Source organism: Eulemur rufifrons, chromosome 20, assembly GCF_041146395.1.
Source record: "Eulemur rufifrons isolate Redbay chromosome 20, OSU_ERuf_1, whole genome shotgun sequence".
NCBI classification, from domain to species: domain Eukaryota; kingdom Metazoa; phylum Chordata; class Mammalia; order Primates; family Lemuridae; genus Eulemur; species Eulemur rufifrons.
Genome location: NC_091002.1, coordinates 4505853 through 4528988, shown reverse-complemented (window position 1 = coordinate 4528988; position 23136 = coordinate 4505853). Strand labels below are relative to the sequence as shown.

Below are 23136 nucleotides of genomic sequence, written 5' to 3'. Positions count from 1 at the left end.
TTGGGGGGTGGGGTTGAGAGGGAGCCTTAAGATTTTATTTTAGTTCACAGTGTGCTCACGGTCATCCTGGGGATGGGGCCAGCCCTACAAAAGCAGAGCTGGGTGTTGAGTTTCTGAAACCATGCCCTAGTGGTTATTTGAAAACCATTTGGCATTTTAAACTCCCCTCTCCTTCTAGACACTGAAATTTAATATCATGTAATTGTCACCCACTGATGATGTCAGGCCTTTGGGCTGTGACACCATCTGTTGGCAGCATGGCTTTGGAGGTTCTCCCAGTTGAATTTTGCTGCCACAAAGCAAAAGTGAAGGAGGAGTGCATTTGTTAGGAAGATTATATGTACATCTTTTAATTGACCTGGTCTCAGCAAACATTTTTTTTTTATCTTAGATACTATATTCAGCAATCAAGCTAAAAATGAAATACCTTGAGCAAAACTTAGCATTGGTCTTGTGACATTTGCAAATCAATGGGCCTAATAATGCCCTTCCTCTGTCCTTTGTTTTCAGCAATGGAAGAATTAATAGTTGAACTTCGCCTCTTTCTTGAACTCCTGGACCATGAATATCTAACCTCAACTGTCAGGGAGAAAAAGGCAGTAATAACCAACATTCTGCTGAGGATACAGTCCTCCAAAGGTGAGTCTCATTCAAACATCTGGTCATTCTTCTTCCAGCCTCTTTTGGCCCCCACACCATCTTTAATTCTACCATCTTTCTAAAACATTTTCATTTGTTCTTTAACTTAGGAACTTATTTATTCATCAAGTTTTCACTGAGGGCCTAGGCTTGTGCCAGATACTGTGTTAGCCTCTAAGGAAGGTAAAGCCTTTAAGAAGCTAATAGAATTGTGAGTGTGTTGGGGTCCCCACGAGCACCCCAACATCCGGAGATTAACTAGAAGGACTCAGAGAACTCGGCACATTGCTGCAGTCATTCGTGCCCAGGATACATTACAGCGGTAGTGAGGATACAGGCCTGACTGCTGACCGGGAGGGAAGAGATCCAGGCAGAGTCTGCAAGAGCCCGTGTGTGGGCTTCCTTACGCTCTCTCCCTCCTGTGAGGGTAACAGGGAGCACGCGCCATTCTCAGCAACAAAAATGCAGCCCCATATGTGTGACATTTCTGTCAGGGAAGCTCATCAGAAACTCAGTCGCTGAGGCTTCTACTTGGGGCTGGTCCTATAGGCACCCTCTGCCTAGCACGTGCCAGAATTCCAGACTGCCAGAAAAGCAGGTGTTCAGCAGGAACCACATTGTTCGTACAAACAGTACAGAAAAAGTAAACCAACCTTACCAATTGGGGAGCAGCGGGGGGGCTTCTGAAGTCCCAGTTCCCAGATGCCAGCCAATGGCCAGACTTGCAAGCAGGCCACTGTGCACATGGCGGCCTCGGGCCTGCTCTGTTAACTCTTTCATGCTCGGTGGGTAAGACAGAAAAGCGGAATAGCGAGAGTGTCAAGGGTCATGGGAGTGAGTGCTCATGGGCAGAGTCCAAACCAGGGTGGTGAGAGCTGAGAGTGGTGCAGGCTGAGAGGCAATTCTTGGAGGTTGTGATAGCAGCATCTTGGAGGCTCTGCAGGAGATAGCTGGATGAGGTGTAGAGATTTTTCTTTTAAACATCTTTATTGAGAGAGAATTCACAGACCATACACATCACCCATTTAAATTGTAAAATTCATTGGTTTCTAGTAAATGAAGCCACAGTATGACACAGTTATGTTTGCATTCTGGAGAGCTCATCTGGTCCGTCTGGAAGATGGGTCGAAGGGTTTGGTGGCAGATTGAATAGTGGTGGATCCCTGGGTAGATGGTGAGACCAGTCACTTGGGAAAGAAAGCAGGTTGAGGACTGTATTTTGGGGTCAATATCAAATGTTCATGTTTGTAATTTTGTTACTTCCTTTGCCTAGGGTCAAAATCTAGGCTCCTTAGCCTGCCCTACAAGGCCCTTTATAATATTAATATGTGGATGTGTGTTGTGTGGATTCTTGAGTCTAACTGGCTTTGCCTCCTGGCTCTGCCAGTTACCAAATGTGTGACCTTGCCCTAGTTCTTTAATCTTTTCACACTTGATCTGTAAAAAAGTATTAAGTAGCATCTACCTGGTAGGGTATGAGGGTTGAATGAGATAAAATATTTCAAAACAGTGCCTGACTCATAGTACCACTCAAGAGCTATCAACCATTATTTTTTATAATTGCTTTTATTAAGCAGATCGGCTGTTATTCTTTGTGCTTCTTTCATTAGTAGAGGTTGTGTTACTTTGTAACCTCATCTCCTCTAGGTAGGAGGCACTTTCTTTTCTGAGCGAGTGGTCCCACCATCTATACAGGCGTCCTCTCGCCTTCTGTCAGCTGTTGCAGACTCCTGGTCTGGGCACACACAGTGCTTGGCCCTGTGCCTGGTAGTGCTGTTTTCTTTCCCCAATTTCCCATCCTCTGTTCCTCTGCCTGGCGAGCTTGAGCCCTTGTATCTCTGTGCTTCCTTCTGGATGTAGCTTCTGATATTTACCAATTCACGGATTTTTTTCTTCAGCTCTTGAATTTGCTTTAAACCCATCCACTGATTTTTTTTTTTTTTTTTTTTTGTACTAGTAGAGTTTTCCTTTGTTCTTTTTTCCCCTCCTTTTCTTTTTTAATTGTTTGCCAAAATTCTCGTCTCCATTGCAGCCCCTGGAGGTCAGGCACTAGGTTTTTTCGTATTTACATTCCTGGCCTCTAGCGTCATGCTATGCTTGACCCATTACAGGTGATCATTGTTAAGTGATTATTTTTACAAGTCTTTCCAAGTGAGCTCTGGTATATAAACAGTGCTGTGCCCACGTTGAGACTTGTTCCTTCCTCTACTCTGCCTTTGCTGACATAGTGCTCGCCACGTTTTCTAACAGTTAGTTGTGTATGTATCTGTCTTCCTGACTCTAACACCAGTGCTTTGAGGGGTGAAAGCTTGTATCAGTCATGTCATCCATAAAGTATGTTTATCACAGTAGCTACCTTTAAGAGAGAACTTAATAGAAATCTCTTGATTCCCAGGAACATGTCTGCCCCATTAGTGCACGGGTGAGTACAGTCCTGAGTAGAAGTTCAGGTGGAGCAACTTGCCTTTGAGAGGCAGCGGGGCGTTGGGGAGAATGTAGGCTCTGGGGCCAGCTCCATCGCTTCCACCTGTTAATGTTTCAGTCTGTTCCTTACTCTTTTTTTTAAATTTGGGCCATAGATTCTTAGCCTGTAAAATGGAGAATAATAATACCTACCTTGCAGATTATCATAAAGAATTAGAGAAAATAAATATTTTCAAAAATATTCGACAAGGGGCTCAGATAATGATGGTTCCTAGTACTGTCATCCTCATCTTCCTCATCCTCATCCAAGTCTGTGGTTTTCGTTAATACTTACAGGTTTTGAAGTGAAAGATCATGCTCAGAAGCAAGAAACCACCGGCAGCCTGCCGGCCCCTCCTCAGATGCCTCTGCCGGAGATCCCGCAGCCCTGGCTGGTGAGTTGAGGCCGCCTCCGCAATCGCTGGGGCACTGGTGAGCCCTGGGGCACACGATGGGGCAGATGCCTCACTTGCTCGCAGTCCTTTGGGTATGTTTCCAGGGCTGCGAAGCTGCCGGTTATAGCTAACTGGTAAACCCTAAGAATAGCTTTCCCCAACTTAGGAAGCTGGTATTTCCATGCAAACTGCTGGAGCCACAGGCCCATAGAAATCTGTTCTTAGGACAGATTAAGAAAAAAAGAAAACAAAACCAGAGGATTTAGCAGGCATAACAATGTTGGTAAAGCCTGAGAACTCAACCTTCTTTCTGAGCTAACACTGAATTTGAATACCTTATTCTAAAACTTTAATATTCATTGTGATGCTTCCTCTGGGGTTAAATAACTATTTTTTTTCCAAGAGAGAAAAATATGTACCTATTCCAGAAATGTGTATTTTATTTGATATTATGCATTCAAATTGAAGTGTTTTTTTTTTTTTTGTCATTTTGTTCAATCTGGAGATACTTATGCAATTTTTCATGTACCCTTCAGCTTTTATTGCATTTGCTGTTTTCTAACTTGTTTACTCAGGGAAATTAGACTTTTATTCAGAGTTAGGACAAAATCAGTTACTTAGCAGTTCTCTGTGTTTGTTTTCAGTGTGAATCATCTAATTATCTGTCTGCCAGGATCTGAGTTGTGGGAAGGCAGGGCCTTGTGTACCTCTTGGGTCCTAGCGCAGCCCCTAATGTCTAGTAGGTGCTGAGTAATTATTGTTGTAGCAGGGGACAGAGGGACATTAGCACTTAGTGGGTTCCTACTACATATCACAGATCATGCTTGGTATTTTTTCACTTACAGTTTCATTTAATCCGCACAACTTGGTCTCAACCCCTAAAACACTTCTTATCATGTGAAGAGTGTGTATACCTGTTTCCCAGAAAAGGAAATTGAGGCTCAGTGAAGATGTGTGGTTTGCTCAAGATCATTTAAGTAGGAAAGGCAGAGACTGTAACTTTGTCTTTGATTTCAAATCTGTCCCTTTCTCAGCAATACTAGTTCAGAGGTGTGGCAGCAGCACGGATGCAAGTATGACTCACAGACGGGGGGAGACTATGAGGACTGAAGCCTGTTCACTGAGCCGGGGGCGGCTGAGGGATGCAGGTGCAGCCTCAGAGCCAGGCTGCCTGCCTCCCACTCCCGCTCTGCCTCTGACTTGCGTGTTGTGGGGAGGTTAGTGTGACTTCTTGGTGCCTGAGGATTATTGTAAAGATCAAAAGAGTTAATATATCTCAAATGCTTAGAATACATGCCTTGTATAGATTTAAGTCCCGTGCAAGCTGTTACTACTTCTTAGACTTTGATTTCCCGGTGAATCACCCAGGTATCTTGTCAAAGTGGTTCACTAGGTCTGGATGGGGCCTTCGATGCTGCATTTCTAGCAAGATCGTTGTAGAAAATATGAAAAAACAAGAAAAAAGAAACTAAAGAAGTAGATAAAAGTCATCTATATTTTCTTCTTCCCGGGAGAGCCTGTGTTCCCATTTGGCATCTTTGCTTCTGGTCTGTTCTCTGCCTGTGGCTCCAGTGCGGGGGCCACAGCCCCCAGCGGCTGTCGGACTCTTGCAGCTTGGCTAGGTCCAATTGAGATGTGGTGTAAGTGCAAAATGCACACTGGATTTGGAGGACAGTATGAGAAAAAGGATGTAAAATATCTCATTAATAATTACGTTGATAACATGTTGAGTTATATTTTGTATATATTGAGTGGAAGATATATTAATAAAATCAATTTAATCACTTTCTGTGGCTACTGGAAAAATTTAAATTTCATATGTGGCTCATATCTGTACCTTGCATTGTATTTCTGTTCTCTGCATTTAATCTTTTCACAGTTGAGAGCATATGGAATATATAACTTTATATTTTTTAAAAGATATGTATGACTTAGTTGTCTTTCTTTATAAACTTCTTTTTATTCATTTTCTTTTTTTAACTCTCATCCTGTTTGTTGTAGAAACATATGGTTTGATTAGGTTTTTACTTTTTTCATGGTCGTACTTGCTGTTTTTAGATATGGTATGAAAGTAAGAGTCCAAAAGTATATAATTCAACAATATCAATCCTATTCATTAGTATAATGTTTATCTGAAAGATGAAGAACTAGATATGAAATCAGTATTTCATTAATTTTCTGCTCTTCATGTTTTGGTTTATTTTTGTTTATCTTTCTAAGCTTGTCTTTTCTTTATTTATTTTTATTTATTTATTTTTTTAATAATTTTTATATCAAAATATTAGGGGATACAAGTGTTCTTCTTACATGGATACATTGTATACTGCTGAAGTTAGGGCTTTCAGTGTGCCCATCGCCAGAATAGTGTACATTGTGCCAAATAGGTAAGATTTTATCCCTCATCCTCCACCCTCCACCTTCTCAGTTTCCAGTGTCTTTTACACCACTTTGTGACTATGTGCACCCACTGTTTAGCTCCCACTTATTAGTGAGAACATGTGATATTTGTTTTTCCATTTCTAAGATAATTTTTTTCTTTTGTTTTGCTTTGTTTTTAGAAGTGTACTTCTTTTTTTTTTTTTATTTCAGCATATTACGGGGGTACAAATGTTTAGGTTACATAATAGACTAATGGCCAAGAAACATATGAAAAAATGCTCAACACCTCTAATCATCAGGGAAATGCACATCAAAACCACAATGAGATATCACTTACCTTCAGTGAGAATGGCCCTTATAAAAAAGTCCCAAACAATAAATGTTGGCATGGATGCGGAGAGATAGGAACACTCATACACTGCTGGTGGGACTGCAAACTAGTACAACCTCTGTGGAAAGCAATATGGAGACACCTCAAAGAGATACAAGTAGAACTACCATTTGATCCAGCAATCCCATTACTGGGCATCTAACCAAAAGAACAAAAGACATTCTATAAAAAAGCCATCTGCACTAGAATGTTTATAGCAGCACAGTTCACAATTGCAAAGATGTGGAAACAACCCAAGTGCCCATCAGTACAAGAGTGGATTAATAAAATGTGGTACATGTATACCATGGAATTCTACTCAGCCACAAAAAACAATGATGATATAGCAGCTCTTGAATTATCCTGGATAGAGTTGGTACCTATTCTACTAAGTATCACAAGAATGGAAAAACAAGCACCACATGTACCCACCATCAAATTGGTATTAACTGATCAACACTTAAGTGCACATATAGTAATAACTCACTGGCTGTTGGGCAGATGGGAGGGGGGAGGAAGGGGTGGTTATATACACACCTGCTGGGTACAGTACTCACTGTCTGGGGGATGGACATGCTTGAAGCTCTGACTCAGGTGGGTCTAAGCTTGTCTTAAACCTATGTGGCTCTCCTGTAATATGTCTTAATATGCTGTGTCTTGTATTACATCATCACATTTCATATTAGGAAAGGTGTTTTGAGATTGAGGGCAAAGTATGGACAACTAGGAGCATCCAGAAGAGTCCCAGCCCACCAGGTTCATTACCTGCTGCTTAAGGGGAACCTGATACACTGAGAAAGCAGGTGTTGCAGCAGAGAAAGAGTTGTACTTTGCAAGGTGCCAAGCAAGGAGATGGGAGTAATTTCTCAAATCCATCTCCCTGAGAATTTGGGGGCTAAGCTTTTTAAGGTGGTTTGGGAAACAAAGGGCTAGGGAATTGGGCCTGCTGACTGGTGGGGGATGAACTCATAGGATTGGGATGCAGAAATGATCTTCTCAGTTGGGAGATTTCCTGGGTGGGGGGTCTCAAGGCTGTTGGATTTGTTCCCATGCCTGTCCATAGGTCTGGTTGGCGTCAGTGGGTCCCCTGTAAGACAGAGTCTGAAAAATACCTTAAAGACCAGTCTTAAGCTTTACAACAGCAGTGTTATCTATAGAATCACAAGTCTGGGGCTTTACAATAGCAATGTTATCTATCGGAGCACCGGTCTTTAGGCTTTCAAATAGCAAGTGTTATCTAGAGAAGTAGTGGGGAAGTCACAATCTTGCAGCTGTCAGGGAGGATAGTGCCATTAAGCAGTAACCAGTCACAGCAGTAAGGAAGTTAGGAACAATGGCTGGTTAACTTCTGGCTATATCTACACTTTTATAAAAATCAGACCTTGATTACTATTTATACCTTAAGGCTCTACATTATTTTAATATGGACAATTTCAGAAGGGTTACCGTGGATATACAAATTTCATGGACTCTTCTCTAGTGCTTCTAAAGCACCATCCCAGCTGGTATGGACTAAACTACACGTCCCAGGTGTGCCAGCCAGAAGGAGTGAATATCCATGGATGCCAGTTTCAGACGGAGAGTGCTCATGCCCGGTCAATGTTTTCTCCTGTTTTCAACCATTGAATCATCTGTCCATTTCTATGTATTTTTCTGCAGATACAGGTTCTTGCTCGTTAATTCATTCATTCTCCTTTTCTCCTTTCTTCTCTCTTTGCCTCTCACTCTTCCCTGGCCTAGGCTCTGCTCCCACCTTTGGCTGCAAACTGGCCGTGGCAAAACCGAGAAGCCCTCCTGCTGGTGTAATCAGAACTAGTAGTTGGTCAATCAGAAATGTTGGGTAAGGGAGAAATTTAAAAAAGAGGTATACATACACTTTAAATATTTTAAGTTTAAACAAATAACTTTTGAGTAACAGTTTGGTCAGTGGGTAATTTCTCCTTCCTGGTGCCTCGTGTATGAGTATCAAGAGAACGTTTCCCTTGACATCCAAGCCATGCTGTTACCTGCTATAAAACTCTTGTGTTTTTGGTACAAGGCCAAGGGTTACATTCTTTGAGTGTGGGGCTACTCATGGGATTCTGCTTGTCTTTTCTGCATAATCTGTACACATGATTACATTATTTTTTGTTTATTTGTTTTTGAGACAGGGTCTAACTCTGTCATCTCAGTTAGAGATGGGTTAGTGGGGTCATCATAGCTCACTGCAACCTCCAACAATTGGGTTCAAGTGATCCTCCTGCCTCAGCCTCTTAAGTAGCTGGGACTACAGGCACATGCCACCATGCCCAGCCAATTAAAAAAATTTTTTGTAGAGATAAGGTCTTGCTATATTGCCCAGGCTGGTCTTCAACTCCTGGCCTCAAGTGATCCTCCCACTTTGGCCTCACAAATTGCTAGTATTATAGGCATGACCCACCACACCCGGCCTATGATTACATTGTTAATTTCCAGTTTTTGTAACATGATCTGAGTTTAGAATCTCTAGAATTTTATTAATGCTTCTCTATTCTTTTATAGTTGATGTGCCTATAGCTAATCAAATAGCTTTTCCCCCCCATTCCTCCATTTTATAAAACATTTTTAAAAGGGGATTTATTTGACAAACATAAAAACATGGCAGACACTTCATAGGCCACTTTATACAATAAAATAGGCAGTAATAACAGTATCTTCAGATGTAACAATATCTTCACATGCAAATCAGTGGCATTCATATACGCCAATAATAGTCAAGCTGAAAATCAAATCAAAGAAGCAGCACCTTTCACAGTAGCATCAAAAAAATTAAATATTTAGGAATATATTTAATGAAGGGGGTGAGAGACATATATATGGAGAACTATGAACCACTAAGAAAAGAAATTGTAGAAGATGTAAGCAGATGGAAAACCCTACCATGCTCATGGATTGGCAGAATCAATATTGTTAAAATGTCCACACAACCTAAAGTGATCTATGGAATTAATGCAGTCCCTATCAAAATACCATCATCATTCCTTACAGATCTAGAAAAAATAATTCTGCACTTTGTATGGAACCAGAGAAGACCTTGTATAGCCAACGCAATCTTAAGCAAAAAGAACAAATTGGGAGGCATCCAGTCTAACAGTCTTCAAGCTTTACTACAAGGCTATAGTAACCAAAACAGCATGGTACTGGCACAAGAACAGAGATATAGACCTTGGGAACAGGACTGAGAACCCAGATATAAAACCATCCTCATGTTGTCATCTAATCTTTGACAAAGCAGACAAAAATATACATTGGGGAAAAGAATCTCTATTCAATAAATGGTGCTGGGAAAACTGGATATCTACATGCAGAAGACTGAAACTGGATCCCCACCTCTCACCTCTCACAAAAACCAGTTCATGATGGATAACAGACTTAAACCTAAGGCATGAAACCTTGAGGATTCTAGAAGAAAATGTTGAGAAAACTCTTATAAACATCAGCCTAGGCAAAGAATTTATGAAGAAGACGTCCGAAGCAATCACAGCAGGAACAAAAATAAATAAATGGGACCTGATCAAATTCAAAAGCTTTTGTACAGCCAAGAAAACTATTATTAGAGCGAATAGACAACATACAGAATGGGAGAAAATATTTGCATTTTACATGATCTGATAAAAGGCTGATAACAAGAATCTCTATAGAACTGAACAAAATTAACAAGAACAAAATCAAACAACCCCATCAATAAATGGGCAAAGAACATGAACAGAAACTTTTCAAAAGAAGACAGAATAATGGCCAGCAGACATAAAAAAGTACTCAACATCTCTAATCATCGGGGGAAATGCAAATCAAAACCACAATGAGATATCACTTACCTCCAGTGAGAATGGCCTTTATCGAAAAGTCCCCAAACAACAAATGCTGGCGTGGATGTGGAGGAATAGGAACAGGTGGTGGGACTGCAAATTAGTACAACCCCTGTGGAAAGTAATTTGGAGATATCTCAAAGAGCTAAAAATAGAAATACCATTTGATCCAGCAATCCCACTACTAGGCATCAACCCAAAGGAAAAAAAGAATTCTATAATAAAGACATCTGCACTCAAATATTTATGGCAGCAGAATTCACAATTGCAAAGATGTGGAAACAACCCAAGTGCCTATCAATACATGAGTGGATTAATAAACTGTGGTATATGTATACCATGGAGTACTAGTCAACCACAAAAAACAATGGTGATCTAGCACCTCTTATATTATCCTGGATAGAGCTGGAGCCCATCCTTCAAAGTGAGGTATCACAACAATGGAGAAACAAGTACCACATGTACTCACCATCAAATTGGTACTACCTGATCAATAATCAGGTGCTCATATGGTAGTAATATTCACTGGGTGCTGGTCAGGTGGGAGGGAGAGTGGGAGTGGGTAAACTCACAACTAATGGATGCAGAACGCACTGTATGGGGGAAGGGCACACTTGTAGCCCTGCCTGGGGTGAGGCAAAGGCATTGTATGCAACCAAAATGTTTGTATCCCTGTAATATTCCGAAATTAAAAAAAAAAAAAATGGCTTGGGCCATGCAAAAAGAAAAGAAAAGAAAAGAAAAAGGACGAGATAATGTTAATAAAAATAATTTATATTAGTAATTTGTTTATATGTTGATACGGGTTAGCATTGCTAAAACTACTTTGTAATGTATGATGGAACTAATGAGTAAATATATTGCAAATAACAACAGCCAGATTTTTTACTATTGGGGAAAACATTACAAATAATAAATAAAGAGTAGAATGAAAAAAACACAACATCTGCACAAGCAGAAGCACTCAGGTGTACTAATGACAGTTACATGGATGTAACAGTTGTGAGCAGATGAACCGTGTTCATAAAGAAATAGATCAAAAAGGGAAATATGTAAATGCATATCACAGGGTTGATAGGTGTGTGCAACCAGCTTCATAACTACAGTCATCTGAAACACTGTGACGAACAACCTAAGTCTTTGAACGAGGATGCTCAAAACCCTTGATGGGTCACCACTGCATGTGTAGTCGCCTAGAGAGCTGAGATCTCAAGAAATTTTATCTTTCATAAATACACGTGTATAAAAAGGAGATTTCTTCATTTGCTGAAGAAGTTTCAACATTTTTATATACACACAATACTTGAAATAGTCAACATTGAGATAATGCACTTTCACGGGGGCAGATTTGCAAAAAATGTGCAAAGCATCATTAGAACTCTCTAAACTGTCTCTGCACAGTTTACAGTTCCAGTTGTGGAAATGACAGGAAGATGAAATGCTTAGCATAGCAAATTGTGCTATGTGTGAAGGGGCAGAAGTCATATACCACTGAATAATTTGGCAGGGGAGACTCTTGTATTTTTTGCCAGTGTTTTCACTTCTGTGATCTTTGAAATACTCACTGCACTTATAGTTGGAGAGTCGTTGTGGTCTACAAATTTTGTAAGTATATGCTGTCCATTTGAAAGTCTGATTATTGCGTGGCTATTGCAGTTAAGCGATTTTCTGCTTTTGCATCACCAATAAATAATTAGTGTTTAAACTGTTATCTTTCTCCATTAAGTAGACTCATACTCTTATCATAGCCTTTTGTGAAGGAACAGTTTCACAGATCTCTTCCATTGTGTTGTAAGGAATACAGTAAAAAGGAATGATATTTGGCTTTCACAGTCCCAAATCTGTGTTGGAATTCTCCAGAGAGACGGAACCAATAGGATATGTGTGTATATATACGTGAGGGGGACTTATTAGGGGAATTGACTTATGTGATTATGGTGGCTGGGAAGTCCCATGACAGGCCATCTGCACGCTGGAGGCCCTGGGATGCTGGCAGCGTGGCTCAGTCCAGTCCAAAGGCCTCAGAACCAAGAAAGCCAATGGTGTAACTCCCAGTTCAAGGCTGAAAGCCTCAGGCCTCAGGGGCCCGCTGGTGTAGGTCCTAGAGTCCAAAGGCTGGTGAGCTGGAGTCTGATGTCTGCCCCAGCCGTCCGTTCAGTTTGTTTTGATTGAACCTGTCTAAAGCATCTCAGAGAATCATCAACTCTCTTTGTGTACTCATTTTTTTCATTGGTTTGTTTATGTAATGATCAAATTAAAGTAGATAATTATAGTAATAAGAATTTAAAGAACGAAGCTGACTCTTAGTAAATAAACAGCCCAGTAGGTGGGACTATTTGGAAGGCACTTGAGAGAGGAGGTTGTTGGCCACCAAATTTAGCATTTCAGGGACCTCAGTCGGCATTTTGTAGAGGGAGCGGAGAACATGTGTCAACTCATGAGTCAGTTAGGTGGAGCTTGGTTAAGACAGCTCTACTGTATTTTTCTGATAGTTTTGCAGTGAATTTGTTATTCAGCAGGTAAGCCAGTCATGCAGTAAATTAAGTTTGCTTTTGATGAATTGGTTTTTGGCCAGTTGGTCATTTGTTATTGGCAAATTGAATTTTAGGAGAATTTGGTTACAGTGGAGTCAAGACAGAATGAGTAGGCAGCAGGCCCAGGTGGGGCCTGCCGAAAATTAAGGCACAAGCCCAAAACAGAGCCAGGTATACTGGGAGCACTGCAAGCAACCCTGCATTGTGGGATAGTGGGGTTTGGGTGGGAAGTCTGCAGGTGAAGCCAGAATTCTCCGCACGGGCTACATTAGGAAGGACCTGCAGGCCGTGCAGAGAAGTTTGGAATTTGTCATCAAAGCAAACTTTGTCATCAAAGTAAACCATTGGAGGATGTTTTCTTTAATTTATGATTTACTTCAGCTAAGTGTTATTTCTCATACATTAAACCACATTGCATTTTATTTTTACCTCTTTTGTTGTATGTATTGAACACTGCCTTTTATCATAGTTATTTGTTACAAACTCTTTAAGGAATAGGACTTATCTTTTTTCATCCCTTTTAGTGCCTAACAGTGCTTCATGCAGTTATTAACTATCTCTTGATATTCCTTAACCTCACTTTTAAGCTTTGGAAGATGTTCTTTGTTTCTTATACTTTTTTTGTATTTCTCACATTGTATTATATGTAGAAAATACTAATGACAGAAGCACGTCAGAAAATCAGTTTTGTAATGCTTTTACGGAAGAAGGGAATATTTTCATGTCACTATTTTGACCTTAGAGTAAGGGTGGCAGCAGCCTCCAGTGTCCCTGTGCATTCCTTCTTCGTGGCTACTGTCCCTTTGGATGTGCTCCTAGGGGTGTAGGCGTGTCTGTTGTGTGGAAATTTAGAACCTCTCCTGCATCTCTGCAATCAGTGTGGCGTACACTGTGTTTAACACTCTGCTTTAGCGCTTTGCTTTTTCAAGGGGACACTGGATCAGGCCAAAATATGTGTATCTATGAAAAGACATGCCTTTCAAAAGATTTTTGTTTTTGTTTCATACTGAGAGTTGTGCAGCTATCAAACTGACTGTACTTAGTATGCAACAAGTGCTGAGAGAGCATTTGAAGAGGCGTGCCTGGCTCTTTGGGAAATGGATCCCATCTGTGTTGACGTTGGCTGCTGTGCCCCGCCGCCCAGCTCGAAAGCCGCCCTTTCACTGAAGGGTTTAACACAGACAAGCACCCTCAGTGCTTCATTTCCTGCCCTGCCTTCAGAATAGCATTGAGTCTAAACCCAGGAATATCTCATATCTTTGTGATTGAGAAGAAAGCAGAGCAAGGTCAACTTCTTTTGGGGATACAGTGCAATACATATGATACCTGAGCAAGGCATTTTCTGGACCTGTTTTTATTTAGTAATTTAACCTGGAGTAGGGGAGAACAACTTAATTCTTTGATATTTTAAAGCCAGAGGTTATGTAAATTTGATGTCTTTTTATGTCAGATAACAATGAACTTTTCTTTCATTGTGGTAAAATATACATAACATACAATTTACCATTTTAATCATTTTTAAGTGTACTGTTCAGGGACATCAAGTACATTCACACTGTTGTGCCACCATCACCACCTCCCATTTCTAAAATTTTTTTGTCTTTCCAAACTCAAACTCTGTCCCCATTAAACATCAACTCCCGCACACGTCCAGCCCCCGGCACCTCCCACTCCACTTTCTGTCTGTATGAGACAGTGAAGTTGGGGACCAGCCCTTACCCCCTCGTCTGTTGATTGCATTTCATCCTTTCTAAAGAACTTTCACAGCAGCCCTGTGATCTCAGTTTGACAGATGAGATTATGAGGCTCTTTGAGATGATGTGACAAAAGTAGGTATTTTACCACTTGCAGAGTTGAGGCTAAAGCCCACGATTCAAACAAAACCTTTTATTTCCGTGCGGAATAAGATGTGGTCCTTTTAGAGGATGTGAACCATCTTGTTCCCCTTTCTTCCCTTGTCTTTCGCAAATCTGAGAGTTCCGGCTCCTGTATAATCCCAGTGGCATCTTTATCTGAAATTCACTCTGCGACTGGATTCCAGACCCATATCCTGCTTATGCTCCTGTTGCACTGTTCTGCTGTCCATCTGCATGTCTACTCGCAGATAGAAAAGAAAGGGGAGATGACATGGCTCCACGGGGGTTTCATTCTTTGTCCTGCATAAATAAAATGAGAGAAAACTTAAGAAAATATGTGTGACTATTTTCCCAGTGTTTACTCAAGTGCTGTGTGGAATGCAAATTAAATAGTGACCAGAGTGGAATGGCGTGTAATTTGGATAAAGTCTTATTTTGCCAAGAAGAGTATGTACAAAATTCTTGGTGTTAGGATTGAAGCCATTTTTACAGTTTAAACTATTAATATAAAAATATTATTATCCATTGAAAATGACTTTAATCCAGTCGTTCGTTTCCCTCGGCAGCACAGATACCTTCTTAAAGAATGAGCTGTGGCCCAGGAATTTTAGATTATGGCACGAATGCCATGCGGTGGTGCGCAAATACTTGGGCCAGCTAGAAAAGGGTTTTGCTGAAATGTGATGGAATTAAAACTTGAACATTAATTTTCTTATTTCAGAGTATGTAATTTTTGACTGTTACTCTTTATTATCTTTATTTATTTATTTATTTTATTATTTCAGCATATTGTGGGGGTATAAAAGTTTAGGTTACGTATATTGCCCTTGTCCCCCCGCCCTCCCATTCAGAGCTTCAAACATGTCCATCCCCTAGACAGTGCGCATCGCACTCATTGTGTATGTATACACCCATCCCCTCTCCCTGTCATCTGCCCGACACCCAATGAATGTTATTCCTGAATGTGCTCTTAGGTGATGATCAGTGAAACCAATTTGATGGTGAGTACACGTGGTGCTTATTTTTCCATTCTTGGGATACTTCACTTAGTAGAATGGGTTCCAACTCTTTCCAGGAGAACATAAGAGATTCTATATCATCATTATTTCTTATAGCTGAATAATACTCCATGGTATACATATACCACATTTTATTAATCCACTCATGTATTGATTGGCACTTGGGTTGTTTCCACATCTTTGCAATTATGAACTATGCTGCTATAAACATTCAGGTGCAGATGTCTTTTTTATAGAATGTCTTTTGTTCTTTTGGGTAGATGCCCAATAATGGGATTGCTGGATCAAATGGTAGGTCTACTTGTATCTGTTTAAGGTATCTCCATATTGCTTTCCACAGAGGTTGTACTAGTTTGCAGTCCCACCAGCAGTGTATGAGTGTTCCTATCTCTCCCCATCCACGCCAACACTTATTGTTATGGGACTTTTTTTTTTTTTTTTTGAGGAATAGTCTCACTCTGTTGCCTGGGCTAGAGTGAGTGCGGTGGCGTCAGCCTAGCTCACAGCAACCTCAAACTCCTGGGCTCAAACGATCCTTCTGCCTCAGCCTCCGCGTAGCTGGGACTACAGGCATGTGCCACCATGCCCAGCTAATTTTTTCTATATATATTTTTAGCTGTCCATATAATTTCTTTCTATTTTTAGTAGAGACGGGGTCTTGCTCTTGCTCAGGCTGGTCTCCAACTCCTAACCTCAAGCCATCCTCCCGCCTCGGCCTCCCAGAGTGCTAGGATTACAGGTGTGAGCCACCGAGCCCGGCCTATTATGGGACTTTTTGATAAAGGCCATTCTCACTGGAGTTAAGTGATACCTCATTGTGGTTTTGATTTGCATTTCCCTGTTGATTAGAGATGTTGAGCATTTTTTCATATGTTTGTTAGCCATTTTTATGTCTTCTTTTGAAAAATTTCTATTCATGTCCTTTGCCCACTTTTTGATAGGGTTGTTTGATTTTTTCTTACTGATTTTCCTGAGTTCTAAATAGATATAAAAAAGACACCTGCACCCGAATGTTTATAGCAGCACAATTCACAATTGCAAAGATGTGGAAACAACCCAAATGCCCATCGATTCATGAATGGATTAGCAAAATGTGGCATATGTATACCATGGAATATTACTCAGCTATTAGAAATAATGGCAATATGGCATCTCTTTGGTTCTCCTGGAGAGAGTTGGAACCCATTCTATTAAGTGAAGTATCCCAAGAATGGAAAAATAAGCACCACATGTACTCACCAGCAAACTGGTTTCCCTGATCATCACCTAAGTGCACATTTGGGAATAACACCAATTGGGTATCGGACAGAGGTGGGGGCTGGGGGGAAGGGATGGGTGTATACCTACTTGAGGAGTGCGATGCGCACTGCCTGGGGAATGGACACGCTTGAAGTTCTGACTTGGGGGGAATGGGGGTGGGGGGAGGGGATGGGTGCATACCTCCATGATGAGTGCGATGTGCACTGTCTGGGGAGTGGACACACTTGAAGCTTGGACTCGGGGGGATGAGGGGGCATGGGCAATATGTGTGGCCTGAACTTTTGTGCCCCCATAATGAGCTGAAATAAAAAAAATAAAAAAAAAAATAAAAACAAAAGAATTCTCTATGTGGCTTGTTCTTAAAGTAGCAAAGGTAAATACTAATGGTTTTTTTTCCCCAAAAGATGGGAATTAAAATTATGGTCAGTATTGTAAGCCAGCCAAGCCTGTAAATCATATTACTGTGCTGTTGTAAGTTCTGGTTTCCTCTAATAAGACCTGCAGCGAGACCTTAAAGGAGAAGTTTACAATACCTTAGGGTAGATAAGTAGTGTTACTATCAAAAATGGATACATTTGAAGGACCTGCTCTGACCAAAGATTCTCATGTTGTTTATCCTTTGGTGAAGACACAAGGTCAGTTCTCACTCATATTTTGAAAGAGGTAAGTTGGCTTTATTGTCTATTGACCTGTAATTTTAGTTGAGACTTGGTCTTGCTCTGTCATCCAGGCTAGACTACAGTGGTGTGATCATAGCTCACTGTAAACTTGAACTCCTGGGCTCAAGTGATCCCCCTGCTTCAGCCTCCTGAATAGCAGGGACTACAGGTACACATCACCATGCCTGGCTAATTTTTTAAATATTTTGTAGAGATGGGGTCTCACTATGTTGCCCGGGCTGGTCTCAAACTTCCACCTCGAGTGATCTTCCCACCTTGGCCTCCTAATGTGCTGGGATTACAGATGTTAGCTACCGTACCTGGCTTGGACTTGTAACTTTATAAGAATACTAGAATTGGAGATTCTGGAGATTGTTATGACACAACACCGTATTTACAGGCGAGGAAATTGGGGCTCAGAGTTCTGGGAAGGTTGAACAGACCCGGGAGCCACACTGGACCTGGACGGGACACATGCTGTGTGTCTGAGTTGTCACCATCTTCATTTTACACTCTTGTTTCCTGCCTGTCCTCTGGTTTCCTGTGATCCCTTTTGAAAACCTGTCTTCCCAATTTGTACGTTTTAAAATTTCTGTAAATTGTGAGTTCAGTGGATTCTTACCTATTGGAAAAGATCTGAAAACATTTTTCCCCAGAAAGCTCTGGCACTGAATAACAGTTTGGGTTCCTCTTTTCAGACTCTCCTGTTTGACCTTTAACAAGACATATGTGTCTGAAACCCTTGTGGCAGATGTTGGGGATAAATGGCATTTGAGAGTAGAGTGTTTCTAGCAGATGATTAATATTTTTTGAGGGGTATTATTTCAAAGTGCAAATAGTTTGATTTTTTTTTCATGATTTTAAAAGTGATAAATACCATGTAGAAAATCCAAGCTATACAGGTATGTATTAAAAAAAGAGATATCCGTTATTAACATTTTTGGCGAATGACCATCTTTGTATGTACATAAGCAGAAACACACAGATTTTATATAAACGAATCATAGTATACCTGTTTTATTCAACAATATCTAGTAGATACTTTTTTTAAGTAAATGTACATGTGCATTATCCTATTAAATGTCTGTGGACGTAGTAATATATCTAAGCATTCTTCTCTTGAAGAACATTTAGATTGTTTTTAGATTTTGCTAAATAAATTTTTATTGGACATTCCTACACCTTTTTTGCTCATGTGCCTAATTGGTCTTCTTGGCCTATATTTCTACAAGTGGAATTATTGCATCTAATGGCATATCTCTCAAAAGGTTGTGCCAGATACACACCCACCAACAGGATGTGGAAGCATCTGTTCAGAAATCCCACCCGTTTAGAGAGTAAGCTCTTTGCCTTAACACCTTTGCGTTAGTTGCAGCCCTCAGGAAGGGAAGCTGACTTGTACTACTTAACAATTTGTTTGATTCAACTATTTGTAATGCTTCCCCAGGACATGAATAATTTGACTGTTTCACCATACTAAAAGGAAGTTGGAACACCCTGCAGTTCATGAATAAAAGAAACTCAGTGAATCAAACAACTCTTTTCCAAAAACAACAAGCAGAGATTTTAACCTGGGTGTGGATTCTGCTGCAGACCTCTCCTGGTGCTGAGCATAGTGTATCAAGTTCCCTTTTAAGAACTGCTTCTTAGGAAGATATGAATGACCTGGATATGGTACAGCATTAGACCACAGCATGATGACTGTCCAGGAAACCAGCTTTCTGCTGGGAGTGCGGAGGAGTTGGAGTTATTTAGCCTGGGAAATAGGACTGGGGCAGAAGTGGGAGAGCTGTCGCCAGGACACAGAGGGACGTTGTGCGGGTGATCTTGAGTGAGCGCTCTCCTTCGTCTGGCGAGAGGAGGGAGTGGGTGGAATGTGCTGTGGGTGGTTAGTCTTCCACAAAGGACTTCATGGGGTGAGTTACATGGAAAGTGATGGAGGCTCACATTCTAGAGAGTTGACATTAACAAACCAACCAACCATCAAACCATGATTTCATTGGAATGTTCTACTTGGAACCTTAACTTGGTAGACCTTGTTCTGTTCACTGTGATACACCTCTTCCCAGTTTTACACAACATAGATAGTGTGAAATAGATGTACACCATTAACAGATAAAAGAAAAAAGAATGTGAGTATCAGAATGTGTTTGGCAGGCACACATGGTATTTGAAAACCCCTTCTCTGTCATATACTAGTGTCTGATTTTAAAAAGGTGGTTTTAGATTCTGAGCCTCAATTTCTATGTCTGTAAAATGTAAGGCAATATATGATAAGTACCCTGATGGATTCCTGCATGGATTGAGTGATGTCCCCTGTGACAGGGCAGAAGCGTCTAGTACAGCACCAGGCAGACAGCAGGTGCTTGGCGAATGCCAGCTTTCCTTCTCTTTGTTGACCTTCTCTGTTAGCAGAAGGACCAGTGAAAGACATGGCCAGCAAATCATGTAGGTGTTCGTGGGAAGGACAGGTTGGTGTGGGTTAGAGCCATCAGGAAAGTTTAAGACAAGAAGGGGACTTCAGCTGAGTCGTGAAGGCCAGGTGGAATCTGGATAGTCCTGGGGAGTGGAACGAGCCCCAGCCCTTCCACAGTCCGAGGTTCTGACTTCACCACCAGAGAGTGCCTCAGGCTCTGAGCTTGTCAAGAGACGGTGATGTGATTGGTTTCAGTAAGGAGTGGATTCCCTCTGCAGAGACGAGAATAACTTCCACTTTCTGTCAGAGAGTGGCTCCCAGGTGACATGCACTGTGTAAAAAAGTTTTCCTGGCACATGTTAGGAACATGGTGAGAATGTGGACAAACCGCACTCACTAATTCAGGCAGTGTGGACCAGTGCTTTCTCTGTGAGGACCACAAGGCAGACCTGAACAGTGCTGGGTTGCAGGGGCTCACGGCCTGAGTGGTGTGGCTGTGGGGGAGAGTTGGCGTCAGGTCTGGGAGGGTCCGTGGGGGCGAGTGTTTCGGGGGCGAAGACAAGCTCAGCCGCCCTCTCAGACCCGGGGAAGGGCCCCATCCCATGCTGGGAGAGGAAGCTCCCGTGAGGCTGTGTTGCACACTTTCGGAGCCCTGCAAGTTGGCGGGGACGGGATGGCACAGGTCAGGGCTGGATGGACGCAAGCAGGAAAGTCGCAGAGACACATCGGGAACTGGCCTTCCAAACCTCTTTAAAGGACGGGGTTCTTTATCACCACAGACGTTTCAAAGGAGAGGGAGGAAAATGCTGGCTCGAACCTGTTAACGGAAGCACAGAATTTCCCTCTAGCAGTCATGCTAATTTCTGCGTTGTTTTTCCTCCCCCCCACCCCCGCAGCCTCCGGACAGTGGGCCTCCACCGTTACCGACGTCCTCCCTCCCAGAAGGTTATTACGAGGAAGCTGTGCCCCTGAGCCCTGGAAAAGCTCCGGAGTACATCACGTCAAGTGAGTGGGGGCTCTGTGTGGCCGAGCCGGTCCCTTATTTACAGGACTGCTGGAGGGGCCGGCCCCTTTGTGGGTGTGAAGGGAACAGGGGCATCGTGCAACACGACGGAGATGTGGGGCTGAGCAAACACGGAGCCCACCGAGGCGGTAACTGCAGAAAGGGCTGGAAGAGCCTCGAGTGCCCCCGGGGGCCGTTGTTCCGATGGCTGTCTTCCTGGTGACTCAGAGGCTGGGAGGCCTTACTGTGCAGGAACAAGCAGCAGCAAACGAAACGTGTTCTCTTTGGCAGAGGAAAAATGGCATTTTGTGGTCTGTTTTCATGGGTGCCACCTCCCCCTCCCCTTAGCCTTTGAGTAGAGGGTGTTCCCCTTGGGCTGCGTCCACCCTGGCATGATCAGAGCATTTTCTACCAAGCTGACTGTCAGGTTAAAAATAATTAAGTGCAACACAAATAGGCATCTTAGTCATAGACTTTTTTTTTTTTAATATAAGTTTTACCAGATTTTTATTTATTTATTTATTTATTTTTTTGAGATACGGCCTTGCTCTGTTGCCTGGACTAGAGTGTAGTGGCACAATCATAGCTCACTGCAACCTCAAATTCCTGGGCTCACATGATCCTCCTGCCTCAGCCTCCTGAATAGCTGGGACTACAGGGACATGCCACCACACCCAGATAATTTTTAAAATGTTTTGTAGAGAGTTGTCTCACTATGTTGCCCAGGCTGGTCTTGAACTCCTGCCTTCGCCTCCCCGTATGTGATCCTCTGCCTTGGCATCCCCGTATGCTGGGGTTACAGGCGTGAGCCACCACACCCACCTACCAGAACATTTTCCCTAAGTTGTAGTCCTTGTAGCTCCAGGTAGTTGCCTGCTGATAACCCTCAGACGTGCCTCTTTGTTAGTACCCAGCTTTCAAGTTCAGAGAAAGAACGACATCCTGACGTCAGAAACCTCTCTAGGACTGTCTGTGGAATGTATTTTGAATTGTTGGCTTTATATCCCCTGTCAGCATCTGTCAGGCAGTGTGCTGTTGTCTCACAAAGATGATAAAGTAGAGTATCTGCGTGTGTCGACTTAGGGAGTCCAGCTTGCTTTGCTTTATGAAAGATAGGTAAGTGGAAGGTGTTGCTAATTGTAACCAAGAGGCTTCCAGTCCGTTAACTTTTCATGCCATGGTCTCTAACCTCTTCTGTCTTCTTAGGGAAATTCTCTCCTTCATCCTAAAGTGGTTTTAATGTTACCTGAAATCTTGGCTACGTAGAGACTTTGGGTTTCGGTCTTTCTCTTCCCCAGCGATAAACAAGCATAGCTTCCAGCAAAGCAGAATCTAACCTGATTGCTAGATCGTTGTAGATTTTCCTGTTGGCGTATCTGTCTGTGAAGAGCGGCTGCACAAGAGTCACACCTGCTGGATTGTGCGGCCCGAGGGGCTGTCCCGCCTCACTCTTGCTGCTCTACCGGAACAGTCGGCGCAGAGAGCCCTCTGTCAGTAAGCAGCTGTTGCACTCTGAATGGGAAAAGGGATAATTCTGATAAAGCACACTATAAAATTTTAAGTTTAAGAAGTATTTGGCAAAAATGTGTTTAAATAATTTCTGAGTGTCAACTATTTAAGAAGATAGATTAATTAGAAAAGAGAAAAATTAGCTGGCTTGGTATAATTCAAAACTTCATTGGGTTCCTTTCTTTTTAATGGCCATGAGTAAAGAAAAAAATGTGTTCTTTTGGTGAGGGTATTTCCTAGTATTTGGAACTTGCCTCTCTGGCCTTCCCTCACCTTCCCTCTCCTCCCTCCCTCAACGTCCTTTCAAGCTGGAAACCTAGAGTGGTTGTTTGATGTTGGGAGCTGTTGGCAATTTTCATTCTGAGAAGCTCCACGTAGCTGATGTGTGTGTCCTCTTCAGTGGAGCTGTTCCTCAGCTGCCAACGTGGGCAGCTTGCCCTGCGCTAATTCCAGAAGGAAGAGGAACAGAAGGACTCAGTTCGGGGAGACATGGAGTCAACAATGACAGCCACTGCGGCTTCTCTAGTCAAATGTCTCTTAACTTTCTGTCGATGGCTCGAGGACACGGCCACCTTTCCCTGGAGGGGACAGCAGCACTGAGTTGACTTGTCAGCTCAGCCCAGGTTTTTTTTTTTTTTTTTTTTGAGACAGAGTCTCACTCTGTTGGCCGGACTAGAGTGAGTGCCGTGGCGTCAGCCTAGCTCACAGCAACCTCAAACTCCTGGGCTTAAGCGATCCTACTGCCTCAGCCTCCCGAGTGGCTGGGACTACAGACATGTGCCACCATGCCCGGCTAATTTTTTGTAT

At 42.2% G+C, this 23136-nt stretch overlaps 1 protein-coding gene across 2 annotated transcripts in view; it reads left to right on the top strand.

The window, feature by feature from the left end:
* The first annotated feature begins 512 nt into the window (after window positions 1–512).
* AFAP1 (actin filament associated protein 1) overlaps window positions 513–23136 on the top strand; it is a 97443-nt gene continuing 74819 nt past the window's right edge. For both annotated transcript variants that reach the window (XM_069495851.1, XM_069495850.1), the window contains exons 1-3: window positions 513–639; window positions 3400–3497; window positions 20714–20822. In XM_069495851.1, the coding sequence (XP_069351952.1) occupies window positions 513–639; window positions 3400–3497; window positions 20714–20822 (334 nt within the window). The remainder of the gene's footprint in view (window positions 640–3399; window positions 3498–20713; window positions 20823–23136) is intronic.